General features: G+C 43.1%; 1 protein-coding gene across 1 annotated transcript; it reads left to right on the top strand.

Annotated features, from left to right (window-relative positions):
- The first annotated feature begins 821 nt into the window (after nucleotides 1–821).
- On the top strand, nucleotides 822–8,494 carry rcc1 (regulator of chromosome condensation 1). The gene is made up of 10 exons (XM_061674997.1): nucleotides 822–908; nucleotides 1,855–1,948; nucleotides 3,003–3,190; nucleotides 3,347–3,526; nucleotides 6,164–6,260; nucleotides 6,356–6,478; nucleotides 6,566–6,706; nucleotides 7,350–7,469; nucleotides 7,559–7,711; nucleotides 7,825–8,494. Exons 2-10 carry the CDS (start codon nucleotides 1,873–1,875, stop codon nucleotides 7,998–8,000), a joined length of 1,254 nt encoding a protein of 417 aa, XP_061530981.1. The 5' UTR covers nucleotides 822–908; nucleotides 1,855–1,872; the 3' UTR covers nucleotides 8,001–8,494.
- The last annotated feature ends 9,430 nt before the right edge of the window (nucleotides 8,495–17,924 follow it).

The following is a 17,924-nucleotide window of genomic DNA, read 5'->3' as shown; positions in this document are numbered from 1 at the left end:
TGCGTGGGTTTTCTCCGGGCACTCCGGTTTCCTCCCACATCCCAAAAACATGCATTAATTGGAGACACTAAATTGCCCTTAGGCATGACTGTGAGTGCGAATGGTTGTTTGTTTCTATGTGCCCTGTGATTGGCTGGCAACCAGTTCAGGGTGCACCCCGCCTCCTGCCCGATGATAGCTGGGATAGGCTCCAACGCCATATAAAGTAATGCATTCGGCTCAAGCCACGCAGTAAGTCCGCATCGCTCACGGCGTGTTTCTTTTTATAAGTAAATATTTTGCCATCAGAAGCCATTTCTGTCTTTTTTTTGTTATTTTAATTTAAGATGTCACACAAACAAAAAAATATTAGAGTAAAATCCACTGTTCTGCTTGTCATGTTTCACAAAGAATAATTTTCTTCGGTTTTTGGTCAAAACTCCGAGTTTTTGGTGAAACCAAACTGTTCAACTCCTTAATACTAAAAAACGGAAAAAGCAAGAAATTAACCTTTTTTTCTGGGGAAATAAGAGGTAGCCTCTTTTGGTGGGTTTGGATCGTACAGTATATTGTCATCGAACACAATATGTGCATAAAGATCCGTCAAAATGCTCTAAAACCGCTGGCAACATGGAAACTCTTGGAAAACGGTTGGCACTTGGCAGTGCATAAGTTAACTTCTATAAAAATGGTTTGCCACTTAAATAGCCACAATGGGAAAAAAATAGAATCCACTGACCAAAAGGACCAATAGTATCCGTCCATTTTAGTGCTCCTGTCGCTTTAAGGATGCAGAGCGTCCAAATCGCGAGCAATGTTATCGCGAGAATAGTCTCCCGGCTCATGCGTCCTGAGACCAGGAACAGGTTTGCTGTGTGTCGTGCGTGCTGTGCTAGCGTCTAGCTAGACCACACTTGCAGTAGTTCCAGGTTGGGTAACTTAACACATATAACGGTCACATATAATTGTTTAGCAATAGAGTATATCGGCGAAGGTGTTTCTGGCGAGGTTTGGGCTCAAACATTCCTGACTGTCATGCTAAAGCCGCTAACTAATGCTAGCTGTGGTCGGAACGCTGCGTGTGTATCTGTGCTGAAAATACATTTTGGCGGCAGCACTTTTTTTTTTATTTTTTTTTTTTTTTATTGTTGTTGTTATGTACCATTTTATTTACAACACTCGGACTTTGTCACTTTTTATTAGTTTTAGCTGCTTTTAAGGGTTGTTTAGACACTGAACGCTAACTCCGGGCTACATTAGCTTCGATAGGGCACGCGGACGTTGCGAGCTTTAATGCAATGCTGTTACAATAAGCATGTTGAAAGGAGTCTCTTGCAGTCATATTTTCTACATACATTAACGGTGAACTAAGTGCAGACTGTGTATTAAAATCGCGTTTGAATTTGAGCATGACTTCCAAATGAGAAGGCATCTTGGATTTGAGTCGCGGGTGGGGCAAAAGGGGCTGCTGGGGCAAAAGGGGCTGCTGGGATTGTGCCATGCAAGCAACTGTTCACGCCAGTGTAATAAAATGCCTCTCTTGTGGTTCTATAAGTTTTTACATAAAGTATCACCTCAAAAAAAAAAAAAACTTCGCTGTCCAACTACCACCATCATGACCGACATGAAAATACTATAGCATAATAGGCCTGTGTTCATCAGTTTTTATTTCAAGGCACTACACTACCAGTCAAACGTTAGGGGTCACGTTCAATACCATGGTAAAGTATTTCAAAACATTTGACTGGTAGTGTATATTTAATACTATTGTAAGCCACTGTAACATGCATCGTATGAACATTAATGCTGCACTTAAATATAGGAAAATAATTTAAAAAAATGCTCATTCAATTAAAATGTATGTCTTCCCCTTAGGATTCAAGTGTTGCTGTCATGGCCACTAAAAAGTCAGCCACAAAGAGGAAGTCAGACTCTATCCCAGAGGTGAAAGACTCTAAGAAAGTGAAAGGTAAATGGGCTTTTCAAAGCAATCAGACTCACTTTATTTACATGATGTAGTAGTCAAATAGTAATGCTAATGATCGGCGATCCGATCACAAGATGGAGCAATGTGTCTATTTACATGACTTTTGGCTTTTGGATTCACACGCGACGAAGACGCGGCGTTAAGTGTGTTGTGCGGAGCCGATCGATGACGTCATTGATCGGATCGGCGACTTATGACGCGAAAGCCGATCAACATAAAATGCTAATTATCGTCCGATACCGATAACACCGATCAGATTGGCGTAAAATCTAGTAAGAACGGAACTCCATCGTAAACCGAGGACCCCTTTGTACAGTGAAATATTCTATGTACATCTAAGGTCAGACTTGTTTTTTTATTTTGAAAGGACATTATTTTGCTGGCATGAGTCAGAAACTTTATTACTGAGGGTGCAATGGTACATGTATTTCTCTGTAACATACAGACTTCCCTCCCAGAACTTAGGGAAGGGACAGGAACTGTGACTTCTTCATGCGTGACCCAGACGGCGGCTACGCCGTAAACAAACAGTGCTGCTCAGCCTCTGGCTAGCGGACAACATGGCAAGCAAGATGGTTTTATCATTCTGTCAAACTCACGCAAAAGTAAATATTAGCGTGGTGCAAAGGCAACTTGCTGTGGCATTTAAAAAAACATATTTATACATATAAAGTTATGATCTTCCTCAGTTTTTTTAATATTGTGTTCTGAAATGCACTTTTAACATGTAAGCCTAGTGTAGTTATGTTTAAAATATGAAAAATACTTGTTTTTAAGAGGCAATTTATAAACCGTACATTTACTTTATGGTTTTTAACGTCTATAAAAGTGGGTCGTGACTTTACAACTAAGAAAACGGGTCCTCAGGGTGACAACAGTTAAGAACCACTGGATTAAGTAACTAGTCACCTAGTAGATTTATAAAAAATAAAAAAAAATGACTGCAGCAAAACCAAGAACGTTTAAGTCCAAAACTAGTTTGTGTGGTGACTTGAAATTGTTGTTATCAACTCATCTGTCTATGAATTTCTTACAGTTTACCACAGGAGTCATGGTAAGGAGCCGGGTCACATTCTTGTTCTGGGCCAGGGTGATGTTGGACAGCTGGGTTTAGGAGAGGACATCACTGAGAGGAAGAAGCCAGCTCTTTTGTCCCTACATGAGAAAATAGTGCAGGTGATAGCCGGGGGCATGCACACTGTGTGCCTCAGCGACACTGGTGTGGTAAGTAATATGAATAATAACTTCCACTGACAGTATGCAGTGCCTTTCAAGGCACCCAAGGTGACACTTAAGAGACCCAAGGATGCATTGGACTTGTTTAAAAAGAGATTGCATCTCAAGGAACACTTTAAATATCAGCAAATAATTTTTCCTTAGGTTTACACGTTTGGCTGCAATGACGAAGGGGCCCTTGGTCGAGACACAAAAGAAGAGGGGTCTGAGATGTCTCCCGGGAAGGTGGTGCTCGATGAGAAGGTGGTGCAGGTGTCTGCAGGAGACAGCCACACAGCCGCACTAACGGAGGAGGGAACCGTGTATGTGTGGGGCTCCTTCAGGGTCAGTCGTATTAGTTTTTCCTCCTAAGTCTCCAAAATTGGTAAAATATGTAAACAAATAGTGTGAAAAGTGACATGCCAAGCAGAACAATGACTGACGCTAGTATGTTTTGCTCTTGTGACACCTCAAACTATAAAACAACCAATGGCAAAATAATTCTTTACAGGTATACAATTACAAAAATGCGATGTGAGGGTTGTTGATTACTGCATGGCTTGAGTTGAACGTAAATGCCTTTTTTACATGGTGTTCGACATTTACTAAATGAACGATGTTATCTTTTCTTAAAATTGTGACACTCTTTCTACAACCTACCGCGTAGGGCTGTATATGAAGAATCTCACGATTCGATTTCGATTTGATTCTTCACGTCGTGATTTAATTAAATTTTGAGTCAATTCCATATTGACTTAAATCCTTTTATATTGATTCAGTAGATTTATTTTCATGCTCATGTGAACTGTGGAATATCGTCTCACATTTTTGAGGAATAAAAGATCTGAAAATAAAATTTGCACAATAATAAGCCATTTGTAAATATGGTGTACAAAAGTAAAAATATACTTCTGTATAAACAGAAAAAAAGTCCGCATACCCTTTATTAATATTTTGCTACTCCTGGAAATTGTGATGAAAAAATGTTTTTTGCCTGGGAAAGCTTACAAAAATGTTAATCTGCCCATTTCCTGCCACAGGCAAGGAGGTGAATCGATTCCAAGGATTTGCTGAATCGACATATTTTGTCAATACTATAAACTTTACGAGTTTGAGGTGCATAAACTTGTCTGACTTGCCTGTCCAGATTTCTCTCCCTCATAGTCGACGTGACAAGCCAAGATTCACCTCATAGTCATTATCTTCTACTTGAAAGCTGTGCTGATCACAAAGCGATGCAATGGTGCCATCTACAGGGATCTGTTAGTCATTGCAGTGGTTTACAAACCTGATTTTCACAGACAGGCTGGATAAGAAACTCTTCCACACCTATGTATACATTGTTGGCAATAAACTCTTAGATTACAGTTGACTAATAAACGTCCGGCAGTTTATGTAGATTTGTTAGGTTTGGGCCTGATCATTTGCTGTCAGCGCCATTAAGGATTCTTTATACTAGCTGTCACTGCGGCTGTCCCGCGTGTAGTTTGCCTTCATACTTGAGCGCAACCCACGAGCGCAGTTTTGAAGATGTACTGCAGTTCACCTCCAAGTCGGGGGTGTCACTACAGCTGGTATTGGCTGGGACACCACATGGTGGAGTTTCCTGTGCATTTTTGGGCCATTTCCGGTAGCCGTTTTTACTTTCCTTTCAGTAACAAGGAACAAAGCAGCAACAATGGCGACCGTGGAACAGTGTCTGCTAGAAGGAATGGACCTAGATGACCAGATGATACGTTTAATTATGCTGCAAAATCGATCGAGAAGGCGGGGGCGTAAATGGTATGTAGAAGCAAGGGGCACGCTGAGTACGTCATCACACCATGTGACTAAAACGGACCAATCACGAGAGATGATCTCCGTGCCGTTCGAAGCGCAGCAACAATTTTTGTCGTGTGCGCGTCAAGCTACCTGCCGCGCGGGCCAATTCGTCTGTCGCGTGATGCAATGTGGCCATTGTCGGACGCGGGAGTATAAAGAGGCCTTTAGAGTTGAAAGCCAAAAAATTGTCTGCAGTGCGTTGCTGTAATAATTGCCTGCAACTCGCCAACATGCAACAACTAGTGATGCGATGACAGCGTTTCATTTTACAGGATTTTTTTTTCCTTTTCTGCCGTTTGATTTTGTGAACATCTGGGTCGAGCTATTGTCATCGATTATTTTGATAATGGAGTGCCCTTTTGATAAATTAATGTGGTGTTCCTGCATGTTGTTTGCAAGGAAGTTAATTTCGATGGAGGTTGTATTTATTTTAGCAGTTTCTTTCCCGACCCTTCCACCTCAAGCTGTCACGAGGCAGGTTTTGTTGTTGTCTTGACTCTTGTTTTTAGCTTCTCTTTCACCTGTTGTAACCACTTGGATGACTCTGCATGAATCAAATTTTCCCCACCAATTGAGAATCCCCCTCCTGCACCCCAATAACATGCTGCAGTCTGTTATCCTCTCTGGGCTTATTTAACAGATGTACCTATTTAAGCGTTTGAAATTCACCAAGTTAAAGTACAGTATTAACGCTAGGTTAATCTTACTGGGTTGTTTTCATCCCCCTGGACCCAACATTTGTCCCTGTATTATTTATTTTATTTATTTTTGTCATTGCATTTTCATTAATACCATACTCAGTGGCACACTGGTAATTACATCTCTATTATCTCTGCCTACCTCCAGCATTTCAACTCCCTTTATTAAGACGAGAGCAGATTTCCCTGAAGAAACCTCACTCACTACTGCTTGAAGCCCACAGCATAGCAACTGGTTAATCAGCATTACTATGGCCAATATGATTGGTTGACACAAATCACATGGATTGAATCTATGTTAACAAGTTTGTCTGGTTTGTCTGCTTAATTTATTGTTCTTGTATTGTTTTATGATTCATGTTTTTGTAACCCTAAAAGCCACTCCCATGCTGGCTTTCTAATACCTTCATGTGCGGAATGTGTGGGTGATTTCAGCTCATTGATATTGATCCTTTCCCCACAGGATAACAATGGCGTTATAGGTCTCCTGGATCATTTGAAAACAACTGTCGTTCCTACAAAGGTTCCCTTGACAGAAACTGTTGTGAAAGTTACATCAGGTAGCAATGACTCATGTGACTTTCACATTCAGTCTTTTATCAGTAGTGGTGGGAAAAAGCTCGTCTTTTATTTAAATTGAATGATGTTTTAACAGGTAACGACCACCTTGTAATGTTGACCGTGGAGGGAAATCTTTACACGTCGGGCACTGCTGAACAGGGGCAGTTAGGAAGGGTGCCTGAACAATTCTCAAATCGGGGAGGCAGAAAAGGCCTTGGTGAGTAGCAAACCTCCACCGCTGTTGTAATATTTGGAATGTACGTTCCATGTACTACGTAGTTCGTTGCTGTTCCTGTGATTTCAGATCGTCTGTTGATTCCTCAGATGGTCAAACTCAAAGGGAAAGTTCACTTCATAGACGCCTTCTGTGGGGCGTACTTCACATTTGCTGTGTCCAAAGATGGACACGTGTATGGATTCGGCCTCTCCAACTATCACCAGTTGGGTAAGTGTCCCACCATTTTAATAGCCTGCACTACTAAGGTGGCATTGCTTCCCCAACAGATGCAAATTTCCACTTCCTGATCTAAACTGTAATAGATGTAATGAAATTGTGTCTCCATAAAAGGGATGCAGAATACAAATACACAAATGCTTCATCAGAGGGCAGGATTATGATTGAATTTACCTATTTGGCATTTAACGCTTTTACAACCTTTTTTTGCCTCTAAGAAAAACAAACAATGTACTGAAAGGCAGCTTGGCGCCCTAAATTAAACGTCTTCACATTCAAATACACCAAGTGTAACATAATACAATAACCCCAACTGTTATATGAAAGTAGCCTGGCATGTACTCTGAATGTATTAAATTATTGTGATATGCTTTGCTAGGTGGGTGAAGCAAGCTCACATTTCAGAAATCTGTTTTGGATCATTTACAGTTCAAAATAATCCCGCTCCAAATTGAATTTGCGGTTTGGTTGCGGTTTTCTGTATCATCTTGTTCTGGCAACTACTTAAATTATTTGCACCTTCCTGTGTTTGCTGCAAGTAGCGAAATCCAATGTCATCACCGATGCTACATGATGACCAAAACGAGGTCTTGGTGACCTGACTAATCGGCAAACTCTTATTTTATACCTCCAGGCACCAAGAGCACAAAGATGTGTTTTGCCCCTGTGAAACTGACGACCTTCAAAAATTCTACCACAACCTGGGTTGACTTCTCTGGAGGACAACACCACACGGTCTGCCTTGACTCTGAAGGTAAACTGAAGGATGATTCACGTAGCTTTTTTTGTTTTTTTTTTGTGTCCAGTGCTGAGCCTGAATCATACTGTTTTTTCTTTCAACAGGACAGGTGTACAGCCTGGGTAGAGCAGAGTATGGGCGCCTTGGCCTTGGTGAAGAGGCTGAAGAGAAAAGCGAACCCACAGCCGTCAGTGGGGTTGAACCAGCCAACAGAGTGACATGTGGGGCATCAGTCAGCTATGCTGTCACAAAAGAAGGTGAGAACGCTACCAGATAAGTGGCAGATGCAAGCCTACTCTTCAAATGCTATGTTGACTGGTGTCGTCTTTGTTTGATTTGAAATGCCCAATGCTGGCTATGCCTACTCTAGGATCTGTGTACGCTTGGGGAATGGGCACCAACCTCCAACTTGGCACGGGTCAGGAGGAGGATGAGTGGAGTCCTGTGAAAATGACTGGCAAGCAGCTGGAAAACTGCACAGTACTGATGGTGTCCAGTGGAGGGCAGCACACAGTCCTTTTGGTCAAAGACAAACAGGAAAGCTGATGAGCCTCTCAGGCATGTTATGATGCTTCAGCCATGTTCACTGTGCCTAAAATGAGTGGTGGTGGGGAATGATCATTGGTGTCTTATTGATGTTCCATCAAGGCTGAGTGTAAGAGCTGAGGTCAGGTAGTTGATGTGGCTACATAATGGGGGACATTTTCAGTATGAATACAAGGCTATTTTTTTAAAAACCCCTATTCCTCAGATTCCCTTTGTCGCATTTTCAATAAAAAGTCATTAGTGTGACTGTGAGCTGATGTTTGGTATTTGACTGTTAGAGTGTACATAAGAGCATTTTTAATGAGTTTGTCCCCAGACTAGACATTTTAAAAGAATGCTCCCCCCCTTAGATCAATAATTGCTTGTGTTTTGGTTCAGACAAGACATTTATACCAATTGAATTTGTCAAGCTGCTCTTCAGAAAACGAAATGTTTTCACTGTTCTGTGTTTTGCTACAGTTCCTGTCTGGGAATAAATTTTAATGTTTTACATATGTTGTTTTTCTAATCCTTTTAAAGGTTCATTGCATTTATTGTTTTTGTCTTTGTTTTAACTCGAGCGTCTTGGATGTGAGGATCTTTGTATACCATGCTTTGGATCTGTGATGCTAAGGTGACAAATCCTAGCAAAGCACTTTACCCTCTCTGAGGTTACTGGCCTGTCTCTGATTTGTCTTCCACCTGTTGAACTTGGTAAGAACGCCTCCTGATGTCCTAGCTGAGATCTTTTGTATGCAAGTTAAATTTGTAAAGCGATCCCCATTGCGTGTATCATTTTTACTCAGGATGCACTAATTCTGCGTGTTTGTCATTCAGTACTTGCTCCCTGTCCAGGACTAGGGCTAGTTTCTCAAAACGGGCAACAGGATAAAAAAAAAAAATATATATATATATATATAAATGGAATCGCCACTGATAAATGGACAAAATTCCACTTCCATTTCACATTAATAGACTCAAAATTCGTGAGAATTGTGAATCTGAAAATGTGTTTCGAGATTACTGTTTGGATTTACTGGCAGACGTTCCTTCCCCTGTGCCAGATGGTCTGTTGACTTCTCACCGATGTACCACAGATAATTACTACAGACCTGATGATGTAACCTCAAAAGTCGGGCACTGATGTATGTGCCAAATTGCAGTGGTGCCAAGAGCCGTTATGCACTACCTTCTGCTCTGACACGGTCTTCATTGTGGCCAGTCTATTTGAGCTGTGTTCGTTGCCCATGGGGCTCCCCTAGCACTCCTCAGGGCACCAGAGAAAAATGCAGTGGGTTTATGACCATAGCGCCAAATCCGTCTTATATGATATTACATAGAAATACAATCTGTGCAGATAAAACTGTTGTTTCCTGAAAAATGCACATTATTGCTGTTTTTGTGCTCAGGCCAAGCCCTGTACTATAAAAGTATTCCTTTGTTGCCATTTTATGTGCCAGGGAACTATGCTGCTGAGAGGGGACGAGCCTTGTCTATATATTTTTTCTTTTTTAAACCTGTCCTGTTCACCTGCGTGGCGATGCAGAATGGTAGATCTGTATGCCTTTTACGCTGAAACAGTTTAACAGGGGCGTTTGAAAATTATCAAAATTATGTGTATATATATATATATATATATATGTATGTATATGTTTTATATATATGTGTATATATATACATATATGTATTTTTTTTTGGGAAAATCTTTAATTCTGATGTGTACTGAAAATGCAGCCACTGTGTTTCCCCGTGCTTCCACATTTCTTTACCAATTCAAACCATTCCACTTCAATTTTCCACATTCCCCCTTTACCCACATTCTGTGCAACACTAAAATACCCGCATTTTACCCACAATAACAAGTTCTACATTATTTAGCTACAGTTTCCTTATTTCTCAACCGATTCCTACTTCAACGTGTTCAGCTCATTCAAGCCAACCTGTGAACCCCTTCCCGAGATGTCACTAAATTTCAAAATAAATGCCCGAAATTCTACAATTTTACAATTTTTGCTAGAATTTCCTTATTTCTCAACGGATTTGCACCGTTTCAACTTCTGTGTTCACCTCATTCAAGCACATGGTTTCATTCAGCACTTGAGCATTCGCACGCCAGTTCGCTACGAATTGACCATTCTAGTTGCAAAGTAGTTCTTTGACGCCATCTTCTGGTGTCTATAGGCAATTACAAAGCGTTTGCGTGGGTTTTTTTTTTTTTTCAGACAATTTGCCTCAATTAATTTTCAGACGATTTGCCTCAATTATCCAACGATTCTTTTTTACGAACCACAGAACGAACGAAAATATTGCTCATTGGGCGAACCCTGTCGCAGTGGGCCGACATTTCATTCATCCATCCTGTGCCGGACACAGCATGGATGATCACCCCTTTTCATGTTTGATATACCTTTTTTATATTTTGTTCAAAGTGTGCAAACCTTTACTAAAATAGGGGCTTTTGTTGAGGCTGGAACTAATTGCGCATGTTTACATTATTTCAATCTCAATGTACAAACCCCATCCAAAAACCAATTAAGTTCGTAAATCGAAGTTCCACTCTCGCTGATTATCGCGGGGGAACGTTCAGTGGCGGTTCTAGACCAATTTTACTTACGGGGGACTGGCTGGTGCTGAGGGTTTTGTCAGAGGGGCACATTCAACCCACGTCCAGCTAATGTTAGTTAGCCTTACCACGACATAAAACCAACCAAGCCTGCAACTGTAGCGTATTATAATAAATGGTATTTAAAACTGGATTGCTCAAATGTGTTTTCCTCGCCATTGCTTTTTTTTTTTTCCTTTCTGTAGTTCAAAATGAAGAGTAAAAAAAGTACACAGTCCTATTTCTGCTTCATAAAGATAAATAACAATGAGGCAGGCATTTAGACAGATGCCGGATGATGGCATTGAAAGAGCTGAAGAAAAGTGGAGAGCGCCAGAAGACTTGGGCGTCACTGGTTTTCGGAGAAAGGACACAGCAGGAAAGAGAAACAGATGAAGACACTGAGCGTGAGATACTAACTGAGTGTGAGTACTAGTAGCACCATCAGGTTTGTGATGTTGGGGAAAAACATTTGCCTGCTTCACGTTACTTTTAATTTTAATTACATTCACATTAAGTTCGTTTATTTTGGAATTTAACATACATTGTTACTTTATATTAATTACATGAAAGCAGTCCATATTTGAACACATTCATGTGTGTATTTATTATATTTATTGAAATATGAAGTTTGAGCGCGGGCTGTTTGGGAAGGGCCTGGTGTTTGGAGGGTGCGACGTCATCAATGAGTAAAGGAACATATAAGTTGACAAAACAAAGGGACAACAATCGTCTTCCAAAAAACAACAAAAATCAATGGCTTGCACAAACATGACTGTACCCTCAACTTATTATTAATATGCAGAACTGTTGGAGGCAATCATTTTGTTCACGCTCAATGAGACCTTTAGTGTCTCTCAGGTAATTTGGCCCACTATCTGTGAGCAAAGTGCTCCAACCTTGTCATCTTAGAAGGGTTCCGTCTCCAGACTAGTGTGTTTCAGCTTCTTTTACAGATGTGAAAGTATTGGGACTCAGAGAGTAGTCCAATGTTTTGTTCTTGTTTTTTTTTTTTTTTTTTATCCTTTTGGAAGATCTGCATCTGCGACTAAACTTTCTGACACTGGGCAGCGTGTTTTGCACTAAAATACTTTGATAGTCTTGAGATTTTAGGGATTTTCAGGCACTCGCCCCTGTTGTCAACTGTGGACGTAACCCGATTCTTCGGAACGCGCCGTTAACTACTGCTAATTCAGCTGTAGTTTTAACTCCACTAAATATTTGTATGAAAAACACATCGAGTCTACAATTACAGTAGGAACCAATCAAATGAAAAACAGTGAAACGGCAGTAACTCAGCATATCTTCTCGAGGTGTGTCATGGCGTATTGCGCTGCCGGGCAAACAAGGTCATTGGTCGCCATTCTTAACCTCGAAATGTAGTGTATGTCGGTCCATTAGTTTAGCCTCTCTAACAAGAACCCCTTGATTTACGACTAAGTTCCATTCCACCTTGGCGACATAACCCAAATTTTTATATTAGAACGTGGCATAGCCTAGCACCAATCTACGTTTTCGCAGTAGTAAAAAACATACTGGCAGTAAATATTTGTATGGAAAACAGTAAGCCCCTCTTTGGGTGCAGTGTGAGCTGGGCGGTGGCCGAAGGCGGGGACCTTGGCGATCCGATCCCCGGCTACAGAAGCTGGCTCTAGGGACGTGGAATGTCACCTCTCTGGCAGGGAAGGAGCCCGAGCTGGTGTGTGAGGTCGAGAAGTTCCGACTAGATATAGTCGGACCCGCCTCCACACACAGCTTGGGCTCTGGTACCAGTCCTCTCGAGAGGGGTTGGACTCTTCCACTCTGGAGTTGCCCACGGTGAGAGGCGCCTAGCAGGTGTGGGTATACTTATTGCCCCCTGGCTCGGCGCCTGTACGTTGGGGTTCACCCCGATGGACGAGAGGGTAGCCTCCCTTCGCCTTCGGGTGGGGGGACGGGTCCTGACTGTTGTTTGTGCCTATGCACCAAACAACAATTCAGAGTACCCACACTTTTTGGAGTCCTTGGAGGGGGTGCTGGGGACTCCATTGTTCTGTTGGGGGACTTCAATGCTCACGTCGGCTATGACAGTGAGACCTGGAAGGGCGTGATTGGGAGGAACGGCCCCCCCGATCAGAACCCCAGCGGTGTTCTGTTATTGGACTTCTGTGCTCGTCACGGATTGTCCATAACGAACACCATGTTCAAGCATAAGGGTGTCCACACGTGCACTTGGTACCAGGACACCTTAGGTCGCAGTTCGATGATCGACTTTGTGGTCGTGTCATCAGACTTGCGGCCGCATGTCTTGGACACTCGGGTGAAGAGAGGGGCGGAGCTGTCAACTGATCACCACCTGGTGGTGAGTTGGCTCCGATGGTGGGGGAAGATGCCGGTCCGACATGGCAGGCCCAAACGTATTGTGAGGGTCTGCTGGGAACGTCTGGCAGAATCCCCTGTCAGAAGGAGTTTCAACTCCCACTTCCGACAGAACTTTGCTCATGTTCCGGGGGAGGCTGGGGACATCGAGTCCGAGTGGACCATGTTCCGCGCCTCCATTGCTGAGGCGGCCGACCGGAGCTGTGGCCGTAAGGTGGTCGGTGCCTGTCGTGGCGGCAATCCCCGAACCCGTTGGTGGACACCAACGGTGAGGGATGCCGTCAAGCTGAAGGAGTCCTATTTGGCCTTTTTGCCCTGTGGGACTCCTGAGGCAGCTGATGGGTACCGGCTGGCCAAGCGGAATGCAGCTCTGGTGGTCGCTGAAGCAAAAACTCGGGTATGGGAGGTGTTCGGTGAGGCCATGGAGAAAGACTTCCGGACGGCTTCGAGGAAATTCTGGTCCACCATCCGACGTCTCAGGAGAGGAAAGCAGTGCACCACCAACACTGTGTATAGTGGGGATGGGGCGTTGCTGACCTCGACTCGGGATGTTGTGAGTCAGTGGGGAGAATACTTCGAAGACCTCCTCAATTCCACCGACACGCCTTCCCATGAGGAAGCAGAGTGTGGGTTCTCTGAGGCGGGCTCTCCTATCTCTGGGTTTGAGGTCACAGAGGTAGTTAAAAAGCTCCTCGGTGGCAGGGCCCCGGGGGTGGATGAGATTCGCCCGGAGTTCCTAAAGGCTCTGGATGTTGTGGGGCTGTCCTGGTTGACACGCCTCTGCAACATCGCGTGGACATCGGGGACAGTGCCTCTGGATTGGCAGACTGGGGTGGTGGTCCCCCTTTTTAAGAAGCGGGACCGCAGGGTGTGTTCCAACTACAGGGGGATCACACTGCTCAGCCTCCCTGGTAAGGTCTATTCAGGGGTGCTGGAGAGGAGGGTCCATCGGGAAGTCGAATCTCAGATTCAGGAGGAGCAGTGTGGTTTTCGTCCTGGCCGTGGAACAGTGGACCAGCTCTACACCCTCGGCAGGGTCCTCGAGGGTGCATGGGAGTTCGGCCAACCAGTCTACATGTGTTTTGTGGACTTGGAGAAGGCGTTCGACCGTGTCCCTCGGGGACTCCTGTGGAGGGTGCTTCAGGAGTATGGGGTACCGAACCCCCTGATACGGGCTGTTCGGTCCCTGTGCGACCAGAGTCAGAGTTTGGTCCGCATATCCGGCAGTAAGTCGGACTCGTTCCCGGTGAGGGTCGGACTCCGCTAAGGCTGCCCTTTGTCGCCGATTCTGTTCATAACTTTTATGGACAGAATTTCTAGGCGCAGCCAAGGCGTAGAGGGGGTCCGGTTTGGTGGCCTCAGTATTGCATCTCTGCTTTTTGCTGATGATGTGGTTCTGTTGGCTTCATCAAGCCGTGAGCTCCAACTCTCACTGGAGCAGTTCGCAGCCGAGTGTGAAGCGGCTGGGATGAGAATCAGCACCTCCAAATCTGAGATCCCGGAGGATCTCAGAGTAGAACCGCTGCTCCTCCGCATTGAGAGGAGCCAGATGAGGTGGCTGGGGCATCTGATTCGGATGCCTCCCGGACGCCTCCCTGGTGAGGTGTTCAGGGCACGTCCCACCGGGAGGAGACCCAGGACACGACCCAGGTCACGCTGGAGAGACTACGTCCTTCGGCTGGCCTGGGAACGCCTCGGAATCCCCCCGGAAGAGCTGGATGAAGTGGCTGGGGAGAGGGAAGTCTGGGCGTCCCTGCTAAAGCTACTGCCCCCGTGACCCGACCCGGATAAGCGGTAGAAAATGGATGGATGGATGAATGGAAAACAGTAAGTACGGCGGTAGCCGAGGTTGCCTTCTTGTGCTGCGAGACAATGTATTCTTACACTGCTGTCCAAACTCGTTTCTTGCACGCCATTCGTAACCTTAAAACCACCTTCAGTATGGTCGTACACCAAGGAACCTATATTTAAAAATGCATTCATTTCCGCAAGCAGGGAGCAAAACTCCTCTCTCTTTGTCTGTGTTCCTAATCAGCACAACAGAACATTGTTTATTTAGTTAGCTGGCTAAATGTGCACTACAGCTGGATGTTATTTCTGTGTGTGTCCTATTAAGCCATTAGTACGTGATACAATATATGCTCATTTTGGACAATTGTTTTACATCTGTCCATGCAAATGACGTTCTATGCGCATGTAAATCGGAAACACTCAACGATGCAAATGATGGCTTGAGAGCAAACATCAGAGCTGCATGGTTTTTCTTTTCCATCTGAGGTTTGCTCTCTCGCTCGTTTCATCGGCTCTAAAGGAGGAAATCTGAAGTATGAGGCTTATGAAAATCTAATGAAGCAATAAGATATATTAAAAAAAAAAGGGATGAAAGGCACTTATTGTAATTGATAAGGGTAAACTGCGCCCTGAGCTTCCTTTTTTATTTTGTGCATGGTATTTTTGCGTTTTCGTGACATTTTCGAGATTCTGGCTTGTAGTATTTTTAGATATACAAATTATTTATTTTGTAGACTATTAATCGTATAAATTGGATTGAATAGTTATACATGCACTACCGAAATATTTTGTGCGCAGAACACCGGGCTGTTTTATTTGTATCACATTGACATTTGTCAGTGTACTTTTGACCATGTTACGATTTTTCGATACGGTGTCATTCAAAGGATGGTTAATATTTTCACTTGTGATGACCTTATTAATGTAACCACATTCTTTTGTTGTTGGTTCAGTGCTGTGCTGTGATTGGTCAGTCTACGTTTTAGGGTGTGGCTTAGCAAAAAATAATTTGGAGGATGTCCTGTCACATGCATTAATTGTGTCACTCTGACCATGCATTCATAATTTTATGTAAAAGGTTATAAAAAAATGGATTATGTTCACTCTAGATAGATGGATATTTTTATTATCATGCAGGAAATTGAAAACATGGTTCCTTCTGAATAGGATTTTTTTAGATATTGATTTTCTTTCAGACAATTTGCTAAACATGACAATTGTTTTCTGCATCGGTCTTCTCTTTCTCTCATAAGTCTTTCATAGCTGTGATAAATCAATATTTTTGTGCTTTTTCATGACAAAACATTTTGTACGCTGATGAACTGGCGTCTTTGAAAAGGTTTTCAAAGGCAGATAAAGCTAAAGAACAACCCTGAACCCTTTTTATGTTCCCAGCACAAAGAAGCACATTCAAAGTTTTATAAGGCAGATTCTAATATTCCTCTTTCAATTAATCACAGAGGCGTCTCATGTACCTGCACCGGCACATTGTCAATCGCATAATAATAAATCCAAGAAAAAGTAATTACGGCAACAAACTGGCTGCGTCACTCCAAGTTCAAGCAAAGACTTTCAAGTGCATTCAGTAGCACCATTTAGACTGGTGACTTTGTTTTACGCTGTGCATCTTTAATGAGCGTTTAAGGCTGCAAGTACACCTACTGATGTCTCTTCAAGTTAAGCCTCTCTAACAAGACAAGTTACGGTGCGTCTTTAGCCGCCCTGCTGTGTTTTTAATGAACCTTTTTACATTTTTAATTATGTTGTGTGTCTTTAGGTTAGCACACCTCCGTCAATCAGTTCAAAATTCATTGACAATGGCTGTGCAAATGATTGACAATATCTGAGATGTAGGCCTATTTATTTAACAATACATTTATTGTAGTATTTTGCAGTGGTGGAGAACTGCACTTTGTCATATTTAGATATATAGCGTTGAGTGTAACTGCAGTCACTGTCGCCAAAATGTGTGCGACGGATGAACTACAGAAAAAAAGCAGGGAACGAAGTACAAACAAGATATGAGTGGCTGGAGGGATCTGATTGGTTGACACAGCGAGCAGGGCTGACGAGAACAAGTGAACACGAAAACCAAACATGAACATGGGACCCAGCAAGGAAAACAAGACCTAACATGACACAAAACTGAATCTCGTCAAGACAAAGCAAAAGTCCACAAAAACACAGATCACCACACCCTGTGCCGGACTTGGCAAAGCAGGCCCGCAGTTTACATGAGCCTGCTGTTTGTTTTATAGTACTGTGTCACAGTAACTACAGTCTTTGTATGCACGGCACAGGCAAGATTTTTGTACCGTTTTTCTGTTATATCGTCACCGCGACTCTGCGGTTTTTCTTCTATTGTTCCATTTGCTATGCAACTCATAACTCGGGTCGTAACGTTTTAAAATGAACTGTGGGCTGTCTCGGTCTTCAAATATATGTAGCTATATTTACAACCCCAATTCCAATGAAGTTGGGACGTTGTGTTAAACATAAATAAAAACAGAATACAATGATTTGCAAATCAAACCAACATTGAATGCCCGTGACCTTCGATCCCTCAGGCGGCATTGCATCAAAAACCGACATCAATGTGTAAAGGATATCACCATATGGGATCAGGAACACTTCAGTAAACCAATGTCAGTAAATACAGTTCGGCGCTACATCCGTAAGTGCAACTTGAAACTCAACACCCAGAAACGCCGCCGGCTTCTCTGGGTCCGAGCACACCTAAGATGGACTGATGAAAAGTGTTCTGTGGTCTGACGAGTCCACATTTCAAATTGTTTTGGGACAATGTGGATATCATGTCCTGCGGGCCGAAGAGGAAAAGAACCATGCGGACTGTTATGGGCGCAAAGTTCAAAAGCCAGCATCTGTGATGGTATGGGGCTGTGTTAGTGCCAATGGCATGGGTAACTTACACATCTGTGAAGGCACCATTAATGCTGAAAGGTACGTGCAGGTTTTGGAGAAACATATGCTGCCATCCAAGCAAAGTCTTTTTCATGGACGCCCCTGCTTATTTCAGCAAGACAATGCTAAATCACATTCTGCACGTTTTACAACAGCGTGGCTTTGTAGTAAATGAGTGCAGGTACTAGACTTAGCTTAATACCAATCCTTCATTCACATATCTAATTCATTTTAATATCTAATGAATTGTGATGCTAGCTTTTTTTTTTTTT

This window comes from Phycodurus eques, chromosome 4 (assembly GCF_024500275.1).
Source record: "Phycodurus eques isolate BA_2022a chromosome 4, UOR_Pequ_1.1, whole genome shotgun sequence".
Taxonomy (NCBI): Eukaryota; Metazoa; Chordata; class Actinopteri; order Syngnathiformes; family Syngnathidae; genus Phycodurus; species Phycodurus eques.
Note: the sequence above shows the minus strand (reverse complement) of the source record. Positions and strands in the feature narration are given on the sequence as shown.

Excerpts from the sequence above, each read along its gene's own strand:
- rcc1 (XM_061674997.1), top strand. The coding sequence starts at position 1,873 with ATGGCCACTAAAAAGTCAGCCACAAAGAGGAAGTCAGACTCTATCCCA. Across the intron at positions 1,949-3,002 it reads AGACTCTAAGAAAGTGAAAG|TTTACCACAGGAGTCATGGT; the intron begins GTAAATGGGCTT and ends AATTTCTTACAG. Across the intron at positions 3,527-6,163 it reads ATGTGTGGGGCTCCTTCAGG|GATAACAATGGCGTTATAGG; the intron begins GTCAGTCGTATT and ends CTTTCCCCACAG.